This window comes from Mustela lutreola, chromosome 17, assembly GCF_030435805.1.
Source record: "Mustela lutreola isolate mMusLut2 chromosome 17, mMusLut2.pri, whole genome shotgun sequence".
NCBI lineage: Eukaryota > Metazoa > Chordata > Mammalia > Carnivora > Mustelidae > Mustela > Mustela lutreola.
The window spans coordinates 120,478-141,958 of NC_081306.1; the positions used below are offsets into that span (position 1 = coordinate 120,478).

General features: G+C 43.6%; 1 protein-coding gene across 2 annotated transcripts; it reads left to right on the forward strand.

Annotated features, from left to right (window-relative positions):
- The first annotated feature begins 740 nt into the window (after positions 1-740).
- Positions 741-20,238, forward strand: LOC131819690 (cytochrome c oxidase subunit 6A2, mitochondrial). Of its 2 annotated transcripts, none has more exons than XM_059154958.1 (3): positions 741-789; positions 19,836-19,972; positions 20,111-20,238. In XM_059154958.1, the coding sequence occupies exons 1-3, from the start codon at positions 756-758 to the stop codon at positions 20,192-20,194; spliced, it is 255 nt and encodes an 84-aa protein (XP_059010941.1). In that variant the 5' UTR covers positions 741-755; the 3' UTR covers positions 20,195-20,238. The 2 variants fall into 2 exon arrangements, with proteins under 2 accessions (XP_059010941.1, XP_059010940.1); XM_059154957.1 differs by lacking the exon at positions 741-789 and adding an exon at positions 19,540-19,666.
- Positions 20,239-21,481: the final 1,243 nt, after the last annotated feature.

Genomic DNA, 21,481 nt, shown 5'->3' on the forward strand with positions numbered 1-21,481 from the left:
AGACCATCATCAGGGACTTCAGATGTCGTCCGCTTCCGTGTCCCCCCACACTGAGTGAGGGGATCTGCCAGAGATGGGACCAGCTGAGAGGCACCACCTCCCAGTGTAAAATGTAAAGGCGCACGGAGATACTTGATAATCAAGATTGACACTTGACTTTATTTTTTTTTAAGATTTTATTTATTTATTTGACAGAGAGATTACAAGTAGGCAGAGAGAGAGGAGGAAGCAGGGTCCCCGCCGAGCAGAGAGCCTGATGCGGGACTCGATCCCAGGACCCTGAGATCATGACCTGAGCCAAAGGCAGCGGTTTAACCCACTGAGCCACCCAGGCGCCCAACACTTGACTTTATTTTTAAATCGGCCAACTGCAGCCTGAGCAGCCTGTGCAGCCAACTGTTCTTATAAATAAGATTTGTTTGTTTGTTTTTGAGATATTGCATTCAAATGTTGTTTATCTTGATTACAAAATTCTTGGGCGCCCCCTTAAATTCCGTGCCAGAAGCCAGCGCCTCACTTGACTCACCCTCATCTCAGCCCTGCGACCCAGGCGGGGTCCTCTGGCCTCCAACGCTTTCCAGCCCGGTCGGCGCCACCGCTTTCTGTCCCTAGGAGGCGCGATCGCCCTGTCTCCAGCACAGCGTTCTCTCTCCATTCCCGGGCGCGGCGCGGGTCGGGGCGAGCGCGGGAGGGGCGCGCCCGGGTGCGGGGCCGGCGCGTGCGCGCGACTCGCAGCCTCCGGCTCGGGTGCGCGGATGGTCCGCCAGCGCAGCGACCAGGCCTGGCGGGGTAAGCGGGGTTCTGAAGCCTCCGGCTTGAGGACAGTTCGCCCCAAGCCCCGTCCTCGGACGCTGCAGTTGGGGACTGGAATGGCGGTTCCTCCGGGGCTCTGTGGCGTGCCCACTGCCCAGACCGTTCCGCCCCATTCTTGGGAACGCCAGGGGACGTGCGGGGCAGGTTTTTGGGAAGTGAGAAGAGAAAAGGACGGGCCAGGACGAAATGCCCCTGGCTGAGGCTGGGTAAGGACGCCCGGGACCCTCGGCATCCCGGTCTGGACGGCCGGGGGGATGCGCGCGTGAGCGGCTTAGAGGCAGGGTCAGTAATCTTCCCGTTTCCGAGGCCCCTTGCCGGCGACCACATTCTCCCGCAGGGCGCCTGGGGAAGCCCCCGCGGCCTCTTTGCCGGAGTGGGGCGTCGGCCCTCGCGGAGCAGGGTCCCATCGCAGTGCCGCCGGACCGCGGGTCTCGGGTCCGGAGAGTGGGGATGACCAGCCCCGCTGGGCTGCACCCCCGGGCGTCCTGCAGGAGACCTGCGGGCACGGGATCTCACGAGGTAAGAGCTAGCGAATGGCAGGAGCCTGAGCCTGCTGCCTCTTACCTCGAGCAGGGGGCATCTCCCAGCACGGCCTTCCGTCCAGGCCCTTCCACAGGTTGTTCCATGGACCCCCGCGAACATGTCAGTATTATCCGGTTGGGAAGGGGCAGCACGAGCGTCTCCACTGACCTTTTCAGCTTTGCTCTCCACTCTCTTCCCGGAGTGTGCTGGTCCCGTCTACCCGCTCATTTCCCAGCCGTTCCCGCCGCACGTGCGGCACCACAGCTCCTCTTGGCCTTAGAATCCAGACCTCCTGCTATTCCCAAGGTCTCCACTGAATTCCACCTTTAACTGCCCCCTCACCTATGTGAAAACCTGCGCACAGGTGTAAGCACCCAGGCCTCAGGTTCAGCTTTCTCAGAACTTTACACTCACCGCTGCGACTGAAAGTCTGTATATCCCCGCCCTGTATATCCACACTCATTTAGCCTTTATTTTTAACTTTCTGAGGAACTTCCACATTGTTGTCCAAATTATGTGGCATGGAGTCTAGCTATTGAGGGCTCCACACACCTAAGTTTAGGACCTTGACCTTACTTAATCAATACCCTGGACCCATGCCTGAAAAGGAAGGGCGATAGTGAAAGAAAGGTAATCGTAGAGATTTCCAGGATAAACTGAGATATCTCTTTAGTTCAGAGGCTCTCAGCTGTGGCTGTATACTATGTTATTACACCTGAGTGCAGCCTGGGCAAAAGAATTTTTAGAAACTGGTTAATTTTATTGTACAGCCAGGGTAGAGAGCCACTGCTTTAACCCTGAGGGCAGGTAGGTGGGGCCTGCCATGGCCAGAAGCACTGGGCCAAGCACCCCTAGCTGAGAGCAGTGTCAACCCTTTTATCCTAGGATGCTGCACAAATTAACATTTTCCATGTGTTCCCTGCAGAAACTGGAAGCACTGCCCTACATTAAGAAACATGCCTGGGGTCCAGAGTCTATCATGGCCCGTCTCCCTCTCTGATTTCTCCCCTTCAGATTTTCCCCTGTGCTCCTCCGTGCTATTGCTTCTGTTCCATGTACGAGTGAAGCCGTATGATAACTGTCTTTCTCTGCTTGGCTTACTTCACTCAGCATCATCTCCTCCGGTTCCATCCATGCCGCTGCAAATGGTGGATATGCATCCTTTCTTTCTTTCTTTTTTTTTTTTTTTTTTTTTTCCGAATTAGTGTTTTTTAAAAATTTATTTATTTTCAGCGTAACAGTATTCATTATTTTTGCACCACACCCAGTGCTCCCTGCAATCCGTGCCCTCTATAATACCCACCACCTGGTACCCCGACCTCCCACCCCCTGCCCCTTCAAAACCCTCAGATTGTTTTTCAGAGCCCATAGTCTCTCGTGGTTCACCTCCCCTTCCAATTTACCCCAACCCCCTTCTCTCTAACTCCCCATGTCCTCCATGCTTTTTGTTATGCTCCACAAATAAGTGAAACCATATGATAACTGACTCTCTCTGCTTGACTTATTTCACTCAGCAGAATCTCTTCCAGTCCCGTCCATGTTGCTACAGAAGTTGGGTATTCGTCCTTTCAGATGGAGGCATCATACTCCATAGTGTATATGGACCACATCTTCCTTATCCATTCATCCGTTGAGGGGCATCTTGGTTCTTTCCACAGTTTGGCGACCTTTCTAATGGCTGAGTAATATTCCATTGTATATATGGATATCTTTATCCATTCACTTTTTGAGGGGTAACTGGGTGATGGGTACTAAGGGGGGCACATGTTGTGATGAGCACTGGGTGTTGTCCACAGCTAATGAATGCATCATTGAACACCCCATCAAAAACTAATGATAGTGACCAACTGAACATAATATAAAAGAAGAAGAAAGATACCTGACAGCTTTGTGTAAGGTAATTGGAAGTAAGGTAAAACGAGCCAAAAAGGCAAACTAAGAAACATTGAGTAATCTCCAGATTTGGTAAAGAAAGCCTGGGTTAGATTAGTGATAAGGAATGTAGGAAAAGGTAGTTGGGACAGTTACAGAAAGAATGACGGACTATGCGGCTACCTAGATGGAAGTTTTTGGCAGGCTGTATAGCTCCTATGACTGTTATAAGGACTGACCGCACTAAGTCTTTGGCAGGCTGTATAGCTCCTATGACTGTTATGAGGACTGACTGCACTATGTCTTTGGCAGGCTGTATAGCTCCTATGACTGTTATAAGGACTGACCGCACTAACATACCCTAGTTGACCCCCAGAAGAGAGTCACCAGAACTGCTGTAGTCTTTCTAGAACTCCAGAGACCGTGAATAAGCTGGGGTCACTGTGGCTGGCCCAATGTCAGGCTCTAACAAATTGAACTGTATCCATTCATGGTTAGAAGAGCTTCTGCTTTATGGTGGCCAGAGGCCCTTTCTGATATGGGGCAACAGCTATACTCCTGGGGATGATTCCTCATAAGAAATTCAACAGGGAAAAAACAAGCTCTGTGCATGGCAGGAAAATGCTTATAAAGCATTATTATAACAATGATATATTCCAATAGTAAAGGGAATTAATAAAATAAACTCATTTAACTTAAATAGCTAGCGTTAAGGGGCACCTGGGTGGCTCAGTCAGCTAAGCCTCCAGCTCTTGATTTCATCTCAAGTCATAATCTTGGGGTCAGGAGATCCAGCCCTGGGTCAGGCTCCATGCTTAGTGGGAAGTCAGCTTGAGGGTTTGGCTCCCTCCCTCTGCCCCTCCCCCCACCCTAGTGCTCTCCTTCCCTCCCCCTCAAATACATAAATCTAAAAATAAATAAATAGATAGCATTAAAATATCATTATGAAAATGTGAATGAACCAGAGAACATTCATAAAGTATAAAGAGAATTTTCTTTTTGGGAGGCAGAATTAGATTCCTCTTTTGCTTGGAGTAGCTTCCTCTTCCTCAGTAACTAAACCATGATTATAGAGTATTTAAATATGTAGACATGGGCAAAGAAACTTTCTTTTTTTTTTTTTTTTTAATTTTTTATTTTTTATAAACATATATTTTTTTATAAACATATATTTTTATCCCCAGGTCTGTGAATCACCAGGTTTACACATGAACATGTTTTTCTTAGAGAGGGTCAGAATTATGGAGAAAAGGGAATTTCTTTTTCAAAATTGTCCCAGTGAGAGATATTGTAGCATACAAATTAGGAGAAAACTCTCTCAAGCCAGATCATTTGGGTCCTGGTCTGCAGCTTACCAAATGGATGGCTTTTGACAAGATTAACACTTTTCAATGGCTTGGTTTCTTTATCTGTAAAATGGGTTAATCGTCCCCATGTTAGAAAGTTATTGGGAGGTTTAATCTATTTGTGGAAACTCTTAGAACAGCCCCTACATATAATAAGTATTCTGTAAGTGCTAGCTATTTATTCTTTTGTTAATTTTTGTCTTTTTATGTTATGTTAGTCACCATTAGTTTTTTTTCCCCTATGTACACCTCCTTTCTTTTCTTTTTTTTAAATTCTCTCTCTTATTTTTTTTCATCATTAGTTTTTGGTGTCGAATTCCATGATACATTATTTGCATATATCACCCAGGGTTCCATGCAATCCATGCCCTCCTTAATACCCATCACCAGGCTCACCCATTCCCCCCACTCCCCTCCCCTCTAAAACACTCAGTTTGTTTCCCAGAGTCCATAGTTGGCTCAGGGCTCATCTCCCCATCCAATTTCCCTCCTCCATTTTCCCTTCCTTCTCCTAATGTCCTCCGTGCTATTCCTTATGTTCCACAAGTCAGTGAAACCATCTGATGGTCATCTTTCTCTGTTTGACTTATTTCACTCAGCTTAATCTCCTCCACTTCCATCCATGTTGATGCAATGTTGGGTATTCATCCTTTCTGAAGGAGGCATAATATTCCATTGTATTTATGGACCACATCTTCTTTAGCCATTCCTCTGTTGAAGGGCATTTGGGCTCTTTCCACAGCTTGGGTATTGTGGACATTGCTGCTATGAACTTTGGGGTGCATATGGCCCTCTTCTTCACTACATCTCTTTCTTTGGGATAAATACCCAGTAGCGCAATTGCTGGGTCATAGGGCAGCTCTATTTTTAACTTTCTGAGGAACTTCCACATTGTTGTCCAAAGTGGCTGTACCAACTTGCATTCCCACCAACAGTGTAAGAGGATTCCTCTTTCTCCACATCCTCTCCAACACTTGTTTCTTGCCTTGTCAATTTTTGCCATTCTACCTGTGTGTAAGGTGGTATCTCCATGTGGTTTTGATTGGACATACAAGTGGCTACCAGACACATGAAAAAATGCTCATCATCATTAGCCGTCAGGGGAATTCGAATCAAAACCACATTGAGATACCACCTTACACCAGTTAGATTATGGACATTTTAAATTACAAATTTATGTATATCCTCTTTTAAAAAGTTTTTCCAATGGGACACCTGGGTGTCTCAGTGGGTTAAGCCTGTGCGTTTGGCTCAGGTCATGATCTCAGGGTCCTGGGATTGAGCCCTGCATCGGGCTCTCTGCTCAGCAGGGAGCCTGCTTCCCCCTGTCTCTCTGCCTGCCTCTCTGCCTACTTGTGATCTCTGTCTGTGTCCCAAATAAAGAAATGAAATCTTTAAAAAAAAAACTTTTACCAATGTCAGTTATACTTCAATTTTAAAAAATATGCAAAATGTTTTATTTTCCAATCTTATTTGTGACAAGCCATTTAATTATCTTCTTGGCTTGTGTGACTCCCTTCTTTTAATCACTTTAACCAATAAAGTAACATCTTTCCTTCTGCTATTGAGGTTGATTCTTTCTTGATGGTCAGTGTTCAGGTATTCCAGGCTAATGTGAATGAGCCTTCCTTGGTACATTTTAATGCATGATGAAGCTGTCAATGTCCAAGACTACTAAAATGTTATAACTCCAGGTGATATTTTAAAATAAATCTTACCATCAAGAAACAATGATTATATGATTCTGAAAGCAAAGTCTCCTTTGCAATTTTATAGCAAAACTATCCTCGGTGCTCTACTCCCCCTCTCTGGGGAGCATATCTGTGGAGGAATCTGAAACCTCCAGTTTCTTCCACAGGAACTGGGAACAAGAATGAGGACAAGCTCAATAATGGAGAACATCAAGGGATAGACCCCAAAATAGTGTCATCTACTCCTGGACTCAGAGTAAGAAACACCTTTATATGACATTGTCCAGAACCTTAAATTAGAGAAATCTCAAGACAAGCCCTTGAGGATAGGGAGTACTACTCCTAGACTGTGAGCTTGCTGGACACAGGAAACCCATGCCTAATGAGAGACCCTATATCTGCACTGACCACAGTCACAGTCAGAGCAAGAGCTTCTGGCAGAGATACTCTCTGACCCATCATCTTTGAAGTCATGCTGGTGAAAAGTCTTACCTCCATCCTGACTACAGAAAACATTTCAGCCAAAGTTCCAACCTGATAGCATCAATGGATTCACCAGAGAAATAAGCTCTACAAGTGAAGGGCCTGTGAAAAGGGTTTTTCTCAGAATACATCCCTCATCCAGTATGGAAAGATCCACACCAATGAGAAACCCTGTCATTATCCCCAGTGTGACAAGACCTTCTGTGGGAGCTCCAACCTCATTAAGCACCAGTGAATCCACTCTGGCAAATATATATCTGTGGGGAGTATGGCAAGGGCTTTATAGTTAGCTCTGTGCTGCTGGCTCACCAAATACTGCATACTGCACTGAAGCCCTACATCTGTCCCCAGTACATGAAGGCTCTGGGGATGGGTAGAAGCTAATATTCTACAAGAGGGTTCACACAGGTGAGCAGCTTCTGTCAGCTTTAGGTGGAAGACCTCCCTCACCTAGCACATTCATCTACGAACAGGGGGAAAGCCTTACAGGTGTGAGGAGTATGGGGAGAGCTTTAGCCTCTGCACCAAGCTCAAACGCCATGTGGCTTGTCACCAGCCCCAGGCACCACCTGAGGGCATTAGCCCTTCTAGTCCCCCTCTGCTGGAGCTGAGCAGAAGCCCCAGGTCCTTCATGTCCCTTCAGCAACCTCCTTTGCTTTTTCTTGCCCCTCCACCACAGTGACTGATGTTCCCACCCCATCCAGTCTCCAGGCTCTAACCATGCCCCTCTTCTTCAGACTCCTCCCCCACACCATCTTTTACCTCCCTTATGTCTCCATTTTCTGTCTCCAGTATTTATCAACCCTCCCTCATTCCTCCTCCACTCACCCCTTCCCCAGCTCTCCCTCTGCCCCAGGGATCCCTGCAGAGTCCAGACTCCAAGTTCACCCTCCACAGATGAACCAGAAGCAGTAATGGCTGCTGAGTTTTCCTGTCCTGAGTGTGGGAAGAATTTCCCGGCCAGTGGCATGCTTCTCCATACAGGTGAGCAGCCTTATATGTGCTCTGACTTCGGGAAGTGCTTCACCCAGAGCTCCTTTCTGACCCAGCATAGAGAGCCCCATGAAGCAAAGGCCACACTTGAATTTAGAGTGTGGCTGTGGCTTCAGTCAGCATGTCCACTTGATCAATCACCCAAAACATGCACACAGAGGAATAGCCATTCGCAGTACGGGGTTCTTCAATGTGGGAAATCTTTCAGCCAGAGGTCTAACCTTGCCAGATGGACCCATGTGGTGTGGTCTTAGATGAGCCCTTTGATAGCCTGGCAGGCGGACCTGTAGATGGGTCATTCATTTCCTTCTCTATCCATACCCTTAGGAAAGTCTTATTCTGCTCTCTATCTTCCTCAGAAATGCTGAGTGGTTTTGCTTTGCTCAGCTCAGCCCTGCTTTGTTTTGTTTTTCCTGAATTCCTCTCCCTTCCCTCAACTTCACAGTTTACAGAAGGATTTAGATGGTAAGCAAAAGTATGTTACTGAAATATGGGTATATTCTCAGTATGGACAAGGATATTAAGTGACATCTTAATATCAGAGATTAATAAGTCATTTTTCTGTGCTTTAAAAATCATTTAATTTTTTAAAATATTTTAAAATTTATTTTTTATTTATTTTCAGCATAACAGTATGCATTATTTTTGCACCACACCCAGTGCTCCATGCAATCTGTGCCCTCTATAATACCCACCACTTGGTACCCCGACCTCCCACCCCCCGCCACTTCAAAACCCTCAGATTGTTTTTCAGAGTCCATAGTCTCTCATGATTCACCTCCCCTTCCAATTTCCCCCAACTCCCTTCTCCTCTCCATCTCCCCATGTCCTCCATGCTATTTGTTATGCTCCACAAATAACTGAAACCATATGATAACTGACTCTCTCTGCTTGACTTATTTCACTCAGCATCATCTCTTCCAGTCCCGTCCATGTTGCTACAAAAGTTGGGTATTCGTCCTTTCTGATGGAGACATAATACTCCATAGTGTATATGGACCTTATCTTCTTTATCCATTCGTCCGTTGAAGGGCATCTTGGTTCCACTCTCCCATCTTCTTCTTCCACCACTGTTTCTGTGTTTTTGTGTTTGTCCTGATAGTATATAAATCTTACACTTGGGGTTCTTTTTGACAAAGTTCTTCCTTTATTTGCATATATATATTTTTTTCTCTTGTCATATACTTTTTTTTTTTAATTTTTTTTTTAAGATTTTATTTATTTATTTGAAAGACAGAGATCGCAAGTAGGCAGAGAGACAGGCAGAGGGAGAGAGAGGGAAGCAGGCTCCCCGCTGAGCAGAGAGCCCGATGCGGGACTCGATCCCAGGACCCTGGGACCATGACCCGAGCCGAAGGCAGAGGCTTTAACCCACTGAGCCACCCAGGCGCCCTCTTGTCATATACTTTTATCAGTCCTTTTGTTTGTCTGTTTTTGTTTGTCTACTTCATAAATCTTACCTTGGGCCCCATTCGGGCTGAACCTTCTCTTTCATCTTCCCTTTCTTTCCTGTCTCTCACTCACTCTCTCTCTTTTTTTCTTTTTCTTTTCTTTTGTCTCTCATTTGGGTGGGGAATCCTGATTGCTCAGAAGTGTTCCAGGGTGCACCTTGACTGCACCATGGTCGATACATCCAGCTACATCTGTTCAGTCATCTCTCACCAAAATGACTAGGAAGAGGAATGCCCAACAGAAGAAAACTACAGAGGATGGACCTTCTGCAACAGAGCTAATGGATATCAACATAGACAATATGTCGGAAAGAGAATTCAGGCTAACAATTATCCAGGCAAGAGCTAGGTTGGAGAAAGCCATGGGTGACCAAACGGAATTGATTAAGGCCGAGCTGAAAGCGACCAGAGATGATGTTCACAATGTTAGGGTGGAGCTAAAAGCTACCAGGGCTGAGGTTCACAATGCTCTCAATGAGTTCCAATCTAATCTAAACTCTCTCAAAGCTAGGGTAACTGAGACAGAAGATAGAATTAGTGATCTGGAGGACAAACAGATAGAGAGAAAGGATCAGGAGGATGCCTGGCACAAACAGCTTAGAAACCATGAAAACAGAATCAGGGAAACAAATGATGCCATGAAACGTCCCAACGTCAGAATTGTTGGAGTCCCTGAAGGGGAGGAGAAAGAAAGAAGTCTAGAGGATAAAGTGGAACAAGTTCTTCATGAAAATTTTCCCAATCTCGTGAATGGAACCAGCGTTCATGTACTAGAGGCCAAACGATCTCCACCCAAGATTACAGATTTCCAAAAAAACATCAAGGCACCTGATAGTCAAATTGAGGAATCATAATTGTAGGTAAAATCTCTTGAAAGCCGCTAGGACAAAGAGCCTCCTTACTTACAGAGGAAATCCCATCAGAATAACGTCAGAGCTGTCCACAAAGACCTGGCAAGCTAAAAAAATCATTTTATTTGTTGGTTTTCCCAACAGTGTGCTATTAAAAGTGGGGGAAAAAAGTTGAGCTACACTGTGAGAATTCAGACTGCATAGATGTCCTTAATAGCATCAGTTATCCAGTTTCTAAGCCCTAATCTTGATTCCTCTTTCTCTTGTAACTTAAGTCCCACCAGGCACCACATCCTATTTGTTCTGCTTCAGAAAGTCTTCTCACCTTTGTCCCTTCTCTCAGTGGCCAGTGCTACTGCCTTAAGTGCAAACTCTTGTCATCATTTCCCTGGATTATATGAAAGACTCCTAGCCAACCTCCCCTGCTTCCAGTCTCTGCATTCTGGTTCATCATCCATATAATCCACCAGTTAGAGTCCTCACTTTAACCCCAGACTCCAATACTAAATCTGATGTCATTTCCCTGCTTAAAAGAATTCATGCCTGCCACCCCATCCCCCAACGTGGCCTATAAAATAGAGTTCAAATGCTTCAGCATACCTTAAATGGCTTCTCACTTGGCTTTGTCCTACCTCCACAGCTTTAGTGGCCATGGCATTCACGCCTCTTGCACTTGTTTTATTTCCAACTACCCAGGATGCCCTTTCCCCTTTTCTGTGACCTAAACGTGTCCTACTTATCATATGAGTCCCAACTCCACTGAAAGCTTTCCCAAACTCTCTTATCATACTTGGTATGATAACTTATACTGCAGCATGATGAACCATCATGACTGTCTGGTCACATCGCTGCCTCCTCTAGTAGACTGAGCTCCATGAGAGCCAAGACTCAGGCACAGTGCTTGACTCATAGTAGGTACTCAATAAATATTAAATAATATAATAATATAATATTAAATAAGGAACCACTTCCAGTTGCTCAAGTTTTTTTTTTTTTAAGATTTTATTTATTTACTTATTTGTCAGAAGAGAGAGAAAGAGATAGCAAACACAAGCAGGCAGAGTGGCAGACAGAGGCAGAGAGAGAAGCAGGCTCCCCGCCAAGCAAGGAGCCCGATGCAGGACTCGATCCCAGGATCTTGGGATCATGCATGACCTGAGCCAAAGGCAGTGGCTTAACTGGCTGAGCCACCCAGGCGTCCCAAGTTGCTCAAGTCTTTTATCCTAAAACTTGGGTTTCTTGTACTCTTCTTGTCCTCTCAAGCGACAAAATGGATATATTTGGAAATTTAACCAAAATGATCACATCCTATTTATGTCTTCCTAGTCCATGTGCCTGCCATTCAGTCATTCCATGGTTATTTTTGTAGTGATACCAGAGAAAAACAACTGAGAACAACACTGTTTACTTGGGTCCAGTGCATTTCATCCACATATTTGTAATAATGAGATTACTAAAAATTTACAGGATGATCTCATCAAAATTTTAGCAGCATCAGTGATAGTGCCAAAAGGCCTTCAAGTTATTTTCAATAATCAGCATTTTTGATGGCAAAATACTTGAGATTAATAAGTCACTATTATAGGATCTCTTCAGCAGCTGGCCTAGTGAATACAGCACATAGGATATGAGATGAAGGTCTCATGGGAACAACTCCATACACTTGGCCTGTGGCATAACTTCAGCCTGGGCTCAAGTTATACAATTAATGAGACCAACTGAGCACAAGAATGCCTGCCTCAGCTAAAAACCTCAGTGTTCCCAGGATTAGATACATATTTCAGAAAAATCAGGTCACAGTTATAGATTTACTTTTATGTATGATGTTACATTATTATGAAATGCAAGAAGAAAATAAAAGTATAGGCTCAACCATTAAACTTTTAGCAAGTTGGACTACATCTTTAAGCATACTTTGTTCAATTAATTTCATCTTAAGTAACTCTGGACTCACTTCAAGTGCCCATTAAGTTTCATCTACAAAATAAGGCAAAAAGTTTCAATAAAACAGACCATAGTACAGAAATTACGAATTCACTGGTAAACATTTAGCAATAGGATGTGGTTTCACAGAAATGTTCAGCAATTAATGAAGACTTGAAACCCCATTTTTTGGTCATTTTATGTAACTGAAATGTCTAAGGGTACAGACATTTCTCAGTTCTGGTACATCATGATCCAGGGGTTGAGATATTATCAAGAAGGCTTGATCTATCCCTGTCTTTCAGGTCTGCTCTGAAATATGGCTTCAGTATTGGCCTCAATATAAGGTTCCAGCCTGAAGCTCTAGCAACTCCAGGTCCAGTTGAAGTACTACTACATTTCAGTATCCAAGAAATAAGCCCCAAAATTGGGACTCATGGACATGTAGCCCTACCAAACCCAGTACTGTGGTTAGGAGGACAGAATGTTCTGGTTTGTCTAAGCCTGGGTCATGTTGCCCCTCCTGAAGATGGAGGATGGAGTCAACACCACCAGAACTAAGAACTGAAAATGAGAAGTCGGTAGTGATTTTGCAAAGAAAACCCAGGTTGGGGGTGCCTGGGTGGCTCAGTGGGTTAAAGCCTCTACTTTCGGCTCAGGTCATGATCTCAGGGTCCTGGGATCGAGCCCCGCATCGGGCTCTCTGCTCAGTGGGGAGCCTGCTTACCCCCTCTCTCTGCCTGCCTCTCTGCCTGCTTGTGATCTCTGTCAAATAAATAAATAAAATCTTTTAAAAAGAAAGAAAGAAAGAAAGAAAGAAAACCCAGGTTTTTATTACCAGAAGAAGGCATATGTTGGGCAGACACAGAACAGTAGATGGCCATTATAACAAGGTTCACCTGCTCCAAGGGCAAAGGGAGCCAATAACACCTTTTTAGACCCTTTCATCCTGTTGTCATTAGCCCACTAGAGAGTTCCACCCTGATTCTGTCTTATTTCTAAATCCCTTCACAGTTCATCTTCACTAACTCATATCCTGTATCCTCACTTTCTGGGACAATTCTAATTTCAGATATCCTGTCTTAAGCCTCCCCATAAACAAAATTTATATTTAGTAGATTAGACGTTGGACTGATCTTTGCTTTGGACAATATGGTCATGGTATGTAGAATCCCAGGAAAGACATACAAAAGAAAATGACCGGGAATTGTTGCTTCACACCATCAGACAGCTGAGGCATGTCTGAAAAGGGGCTGGCATGCTGCCCACTGGGGTTTACTTAACAACCGGTAAGTTTGTTCTCCCCCTGCCTAAAACAAAGGAAAACCTAAACCTCTAGAAACTAGAAGCTTTGGAAGCAGCCCAATTACTTGATAGTATGCGAGACACCTTAAGAAATAATGGTGACTGCAAAGACCAAAGGAGCTGCTCTGCACCACCTCTACACAGATCAGCTAGGAAAGTGCATACTACCTAAATGTAAGGCTGAGTCCTGGGCAGGTGTCCACATGGAGGCAACAGTAGCAGAGGATGGCACCATCTCGGGGCCTTCACCAAGTACCAGCAAGAAAAATTCTTCACGGAAACTTCCAAGTTAAGACAAAGGGATGGGAGTGCCCAGGCAATCGTTTGGCTATGACCAGCAAAACTCAGTGGAGAGAGGAGAGCCTAGAATGTTTTCAGGTAAAAACACTTTGGGTCATTTGCTTTCTCCAAAGGCCATTATCATAAGCTGAGGGGACTGTATGTTAAGGGAGATGCCAAGTAACTTGTACTGGAATAAGGTCCATCTTATCAGCAGCAAGTCGAAATTCCAACTGGGAAGTAGCTATCCATTATAGCTCAGTAAGGGTTCTGGAATAAGTTAGAAGCACTATGAACATTTGACCATTCAACAAGGTTACTTTAAAAAAAAAAAAAAAAGCCTCATGTGGGGCACCTGGCTGGCTCAGTGGGTTAAAGCCTCTGCCTTCTGTTCAGGTCATGATCTCAGGGTCCTGGGATCGAGCCCCACATGGAGCTCTCTGCTCAGCAGGGAGCCTGCTTCCTCCTCTCTCTGCCTGCCTCTCTGCCTACTTGTGATCTCTGTCAAATAAATAAATAAAATCTTAGAAAAAAAAAAAAGACTCAGGAAAAAAAAAAAACCTCAGAAAGTTAAGTAGAAGTTAGTGTTCGGTTTCAAACCTACAGAATGAATAGCTACAGACCCCCTTTCTTTTTTTTTATTTATTTATTTTTAATTTTTTTTATTTTTTTTATTTTTTTATTTTTATTTTTTATAAACATATATTTTTATCCCCAGGGGTACAGGTCTGTGAATCACCAGGTTTACACACTTCATAGCACTCACCAAATCACATACCCTCCCCAATGTCCATAATCCCACCCCCTTCTCCCAGACCCCCTCCCCCCGGCAACCCTCAGTTTGTTTTGTGAGATTAAGAGTCACTTATGGTTTGTCTCCCTCCCAATCCCATCTTGTTTCATTTATTCTTCTTCTACCCACTTAAGCCTCCATGTTGCATCACCACTTCCTCATATCAGGGAGATCATATGATAGTTGTCTTTCTCTGCTTGACTTATTTCGCTAAGCATGATACGCTCTAGTTCCATCCATGTTGTTGCAAATGGCAAGATTTCATTTCTTTTGATGGCTGCATAGTATTCCATTGTGTATATATACCACATCTTCTTGGTCCATTCATCTGTTGATGGACATCTAGGTTCTTTCCATAGTTTGGCTATTGTGGACATTGCTGCTATAAACATTCGGGTGCATGTGTCCCTTTGGATCACTACATTTGTATCTTTAGGGTAAATACCCAATAGTGCAATTGCTGGGTCATAGGGCAGTTCTATTTTCAACATTTTGAGGAACCTCCATGCTGTTTTCCAGAGTGGCTGCACCAGCTTGCATTCCCACCAACAGTGTAGGAGGGTTCCCCTTTCTCCGCATCCTCGCCAGCATCTGTCATTTCCTGACTTGTTGATTTTAGCCATTCTGACTGGTGTGAGGTGATATCTCATTGTGGTTTTGATTTGTATTTCCCTGATGCCGAGTGATATGGAGCACTTTTTCATGTGTCTGTTCGCCATCTGGATGTCTTCTTTGCAGAAATGTCTGTTCATGTCCTCTGCCCATTTCTTGATTGGATTATTTGTTCTTTGGGTGTTGAGTTTGCTAAGTTCTTTATAGATTCTGGACACTAGTCCTTTATCTGATATGTCGTTTGCAAATATCTTCTCCCATTCTGTCAGTTGTCTTTTGATTTTATTAACTGTTTCCTTTGCTGTGCAAAAGCTTTTGATCTTGATGAAATCCCAGTAGTTCATTTTTTCCCTTGCTTCCCTTGCCTTTTGCGTTGTTCCTAGGAAGATGTTGCTGCGGCAGAGGTCGAAGAGGTTGCTGCCCGTGTTCTCCTCAAGGATTTTGATGGATTCCTTTCGTACATTGAGATCCTTCATCCATTTTGAGTCTATTTTTGTGTGTGGTGTAAGGAAATGGTCCAATTTCATTTTTCTGCATGTGGCTGTCCAATTTTCCCAGCACCATTTATTGAAAAGGCTGTCTTTTTTCCATTGGACATTCTTTCCTGCTTTGTCGAAGATTAGTTGACCATAGATTTGAGGGTCTATTTCTGGGCTCTCTATTCTGTTCCATTGATCTATGTGTCTGTTTTTGTGCCAGTACCATGCTGTCTTGATGATGACAGCTTTGTAATAGAGCTTGAAGTCCGGAATTGTGATGCCACCAACGTTGGCTTTCTTTTTCAATATCCCTTTGGCTATTCGAGGTCTTTTCTGGTTCCATATAAATTTTAGAATTATTTGTTCCATTTCTTTGAAAAAGATGGATGGTACTTTGATAGGAATTGCATTAAATGTGTAGATTGCTTTAGGTAGCATAGACATTTTCACAATATTTATTCTTCCAATCCAGGAGCATGGAACATTTTTCCATTTCTTTGTGTCTTCCTCAATTTCTTTCATGAGTACTTTATAGTTTTCTGAGTATAGATTCTGTGTCTCTTTGGTTAGGTTTATTCCTAGGTATCTTATGGTTTTGGATGCAATTGTAAATGGGATTGACTCCTTAATATCTCTTTCTTCTGTCTTGCTGTTGGTGTAGAGAAATGCAACTGATTTCTGTGCATTGATTTTATATCCTGACACTTTACTGAATTCCTGTATAAGTTCTAGCAGTTTTGGAGTGGAGTCTTTTGGGTTTTCCACATATAGTATCATATCATCTGCGAAGAGTGATAATTTGACTTCTTCTTTGCCGATTTGGATGCCTTTAATTTCCTTTTGTTGTCTGATTGCTGAGGCTAGGACCTCTAGTACGATGTTGAATAGCAGTGGTGATAATGGACATCCCTGCCGTGTTCCTGACCTTAGCGGAAAAGCTTTCAGTTTTTCTCCATTGAGAATGATATTTGCGGTGGGTTTTTCATAGATGGCTTTGATGATATTGAGGTATGTGCCCTCTATCCCTACACTTTGAAGAGTTTTGATCAGGAAGGGATGCTGTACTTTGTCAAATGCTTTTTCAGCATCTATGGAGAGTATCATATGGTTCTTGTTCTTTCTTTTATTGATGTGTTGTATCACATTGACTGATTTGCGGATGTTGAACCAACCTTGCAGCCCTGGAATAAATCCCACTTGGTCGTGGTGAATAATCTTTTTAATGTACTGTTGAATCCTATTGGCTAGTATTTTGTTGAGTATTTTCGCATCTGTGTTCATCAAGGATATTGGTCTATAGCTCTCTTTTTTGGTGGGATCCTTGTCTGGTTTTGGGATCAAGGTGATGCTGGCCTCATAAAATGAGTTTGGAAGTTTTCCTTCCATTTCTATTTTTTGGAACAGTTTCAGGAGAATAGGAATTAGTTCTTCTTTAAATGTTTGGTAGAATTCCCCCGGGAAGCCGTCTGGCCCTGGGCTTTTGTTTGTTTGGAGATTTTTAATGACTGTTTCAATCTCCTTACTGGTTATGGGTCTGTTCAGGCTTTCTATTTCTTCCTGGTTCAGTTGTGGTAGTTTATATGTTTCTAGGAATGCATCCATTTCTTCCAGATTGTCAAATTTATTGGCGTAGAGTTGCTCATAGTATGTTCTTATAATAGTTTGTATTTCTTTGGTGTTAGTTGTGATCTCTCCTCTTTCATTCATGATTTTATTTATTTGGGTCCTTTCTCTTTTCTTTTTGATAAGTCGGGCCAGGGGTTTATCAATTTTATTAATTCTTTCAAAGAACCAGCTCCTAGTTTCGTTGATTTGTTCTATTATTTTTTTGGTTTCTATTTCATTGATTTCTGCTCTGATCTTTATGATTTCTCTTCTCCTGCTGGGCTTAGGGTTTCTTTCTTGTTCTTTCTCCAGCTCCTTTAGGTGTAGGGTTAGGTTGTGTACCTGAGACCTTTCTTGTTTCTTGAGAAAGGCTTGTACCGCTATATATTTTCCTCTCAGGACTGCCTTTGTTGTGTCCCACAGATTTTGAACCGTTGTATTTTCATTATCATTTGTTTCCATGATTTTTTTCAATTCTTCTTTAATTTCCCGGTTGACCCATTCATTCTTTAGAAGGATACTGTTTAGTCTCCATGAATGTTGGTTCTTTCCAAACTTCCTTTTGTGGTTGAGTTCTAGCTTTAGAGCATTGTGGTCTGAAAATATGCAGGGAATGATCCCAATCTTTTGATACCGGTTGAGTCCTGATTTAGGACCGAGGATGTGATCTATTCTGGAGAATGTTCCATGTGCACTAGAGAAGAATGTGTATTCTGTTGCCTTGGGATGAAATATTCTGAATATATCTGTGATGTCCATCTGGTCCAGTGTGTCATTTAAGGCCTTTATTTCCTTGCTGATCTTTTGCTTGGATGACCTGTCCATTTCAGTGAGGGGAGTGTTAAAGTCCCCTACTATTATTGTATTGTTGTTGATGTGTTTCTTTGATTTTGTTATTAATTGGTTTATATAGTTGGCTGCTCCCACGTTGGGGGCATAGATATTTAAAATTGTTAAATCTTCTTGTTGGACAGACCCTTTGAGTATGATATAGTGTCCTTCCTCATCTCTTATTACAGTCTTTGGCTTAAAATCTAATTGATCTGATATAAGGATTGCCACTCCTGCTTTCTTCTGATGTCCATTAGCATGGTAAATTCTTTTCCACCCCCTCACTTTAAATCTGGAGGTGTCTTCGGGCTTAAAATGTGTTTCTTGGAGGCAACATATAGATGGGTTTTGTTTTTTTATCCATTCTGATACCCTGTCAGACCCCCTTTCTAAAAATGTATGTTTCTCATTTTTCTTTTATATATTCAGATTAAATATAAAAATTTATTTTTTTTCATATATTAAATTAATATTATGTACATCAGTTCTGATCAAAGCTAGAGGCATCCTGTTGGATTATAGTCCTGCAAAAGCATTTATATAGAGATAAATAATGTAACATATTTGAAGCATTCAATAAAAACATATTTTTAGAACAACAACTTCATGCCAGTTTCTGTGCTAGTACAGAGGACAGAACAGTGAACCAGACAGAAATTAGCCCTGCACTATCATGTAGCTTTCTAGTGACCTACTTTGATACAGAGCTTATACGGGTCTCACTAAGCTTTCTTCTTTTTCCTGCAAGTAATCAGATTTTTCAGATTGAAATAATATACTTAACAGTAGACACATGTCAAGCTTGAGACTACCCAGTATCTTTGGAATATTCTTTTTATATTTGGGGATTTTGTCCAAGATAGAATTCCTGCCTCCTTAAGGTAGAACTCAATTTCCCAGGCTTTCTTGAATCTAAAGAGTAGGCAAAGACCTAGCTATTGTAAACTGGGGAGCACATGATTCTCTGATTCAGAAGACATCAATTCAAAGATGCAAGCTTCATGAAGAATCCACTTTCCAGAAGATGTTAGGGTAGAAGGATCCGGCTTTCCAGAGCACCATGGTGAAGTTTTTGGCATCCGGAGTCTAACAGTACAAATTGTGGTGGTGTCTCATAGCAGCTGGCCCACAGAATTATTTGTTTCTGGCTGCACAGATTACTGGCCTCTCTGGCCATACCAGAGACACTGTGAGCTACCTAAGATTTTCAATTGCTTATCTTTTTAAAACCAATTAGACTTAAGTTCTGTTCTTTGAGAAGAACTGTGACTAATACATATACTGAACTACTGTTTTATGCCAGAACCTAAGGTGCATATTCCTGTTACTTTACTTAAATTTCATAAGCTGCATTTAAGGTATAAATTATTATACATTGTACAGATGAAAAAACTGAGATTCAAAAGCCACTTAATTCATTTTACGCATAGTCACTAAAGACCAACTGTGCGTCAGCCACTGGGAATAGAGTATTAGAGGAAATAGCTCCCTGCAACTATAAAAAGAACGGCATATTGGTTTTTTTAAGCATCTCTTACCAAATAAGAGGGACCAGATATCAGCTGTCTAGAGAGAAAGACCTCATGCCTAGTAAGGCCTCACTTTAAATATAGAAAACCCCTAAAAATAGCCACCCATGTTAGAGACTCAACAGGTGATTGGCCCCAAAAGAGGGAGGAGAATCTAGGCCTCCCTGAAGGAGAGCAAAAGGACAGTGCAGTTTCCAGCTTCTCTCATGACCACAATGGCTCTGCCTCTGAGGTCCTTGAGTCGGGGCTTTGCAAGTGCAGCAAAGGGGGACCACGGAGGGGCAGGAGGTGAGTTTGGCTGAGACCTGATCCTGTGGCTTGCCTACCTGTACCCCTCTCCCACCTCTGGCCTTCCAGGGCCCAATGACACCTCCACAGACGAACGCTCCCGCTCTGACCTTCAGAGGCCCTGGCCTCCCACTTCTCTCTCATCTGGGCTTCCCCTCTCCTTCTGTAGCCAACACCTGGCGTTTCCTGACCTTTGTTCTGGCACTGCCGAGCGTGGCCCTCTGCACCCTCAACTCCTGGCTCCACGCACGCCACCAGGAACGCCCTAAGTTCATCCCCTATCGCCACCTCCGTATCCGCACCAAGGTACTCTGGTCTGAGGCCTCTGCCCCAGGGTGGGAGCGAGGGTCAGGTGGGCAAAGGGTGCTGGGGTGGGGGTGAGGGACAGACGCAGAACCCCTCGGCCTGGACCACGCTGACAATCCGCTCTCCCTCTCTTCACAGCCCTACTCCTGGGGAGACGGCAACCACACTCTTTTCCACAATCCCCACGTCAACCCTCTGCCCACTGGCTATGAACAGCCCTGAGACCCTGGGAGATGCCACCAGGTGCAATAAAGGTGGAAGCTATGTGTCCGCAGCCTCCTTGGGACAGGGTGGGGGGGTGTGTGTGCGTCAGAATAGCTCCCCTGGGTGCAGATGTACAGTGCAGTCTGTGCTCTCCTTGTTCTTCCCAAGGCCATGATTTGGGAGGTGCTGGAGGGATGTCCTCAGTGACTAGGTGGGAGACCCCCCTCCACTGCTTTTCACTCACCTATTAATAACTAGGGCTCTGGGCTGTGAAGATCTTTCACATAACACTGAATCGTCACAGTATCTCTGGGAGCAAGATGTAATTTTGATTCCCCTTCTCTAGAGGAGGAACTGAGATTCTTAGAGATTAAATTACTTAAATGAGGCCCCTGCTCAGAGGCCCTCTGGGAACTCCGGGCTGCAGATCAGTTTTTGCCTGACACACACTGACAGTATCTGTGAATTATGGCTTTCTGGAGACAACCCTGATTCCAAACAGGATCTACAGCCCTATGCATGAGGCATCATGACCTAATTTTGGATTTGGAATATTTCAGCCATTCTCTATGACCACTCATAATGTGTCTTCTGATTGGTCTGGGATATCAGACGTTCCTTTTTGGAAGTCTTTGGGGACCTCCTTCAAGAGGGGTAATGGTTCAAACAAGTTCAGGACATTTCACCCCACTCCTAGGACAGTCTGCTCATTTGCCATTACCAAGGATCCTGAAGCCTGTGTTGAACCCCATGAGCAAAACACACATAGAGTTCTTCCTTTGGTTTCTCCCCTGATACTACTCATAGCACCACTTAAAAAAAATTATCTCCGGCCTCAGTCACCTAAAAAAGTGAGAGAATGTTTTCTAGGCCCACAAAGAGGTTACCCCAATTCTCCCTAGAACAGGACTCAGGTCCCTGAATTAGAGCTCTTTCATATAAGAAGAATGTGTTATAAACATTCTTATTTAATGAAGCAATTCCTTTTTTTTATTATATTAGTCACCATGGGTGCATCATTAATTTTCGATGTAGTATTCCATGATTCACTGTTTGCATACAACATGCAGTGCTCCATGGGATAGGGACAATTCTTTATATGTGTGAACATTCATGTTGTCTTCATGTTTGGTTCTGGGAAAAGTGGGTTATTACTGAAGACCTGACAAATATGTGAAAATTCATGTTGTCTTCATGTTTGGTTCTGGGAAAAGTGGGTTATTACTGAAGACCTGACAAATATGTGAACATTCATGTTGTCTTCATGTTTGGTTCTGGGAAAAGTGGGTTATTACTGAAGACCTG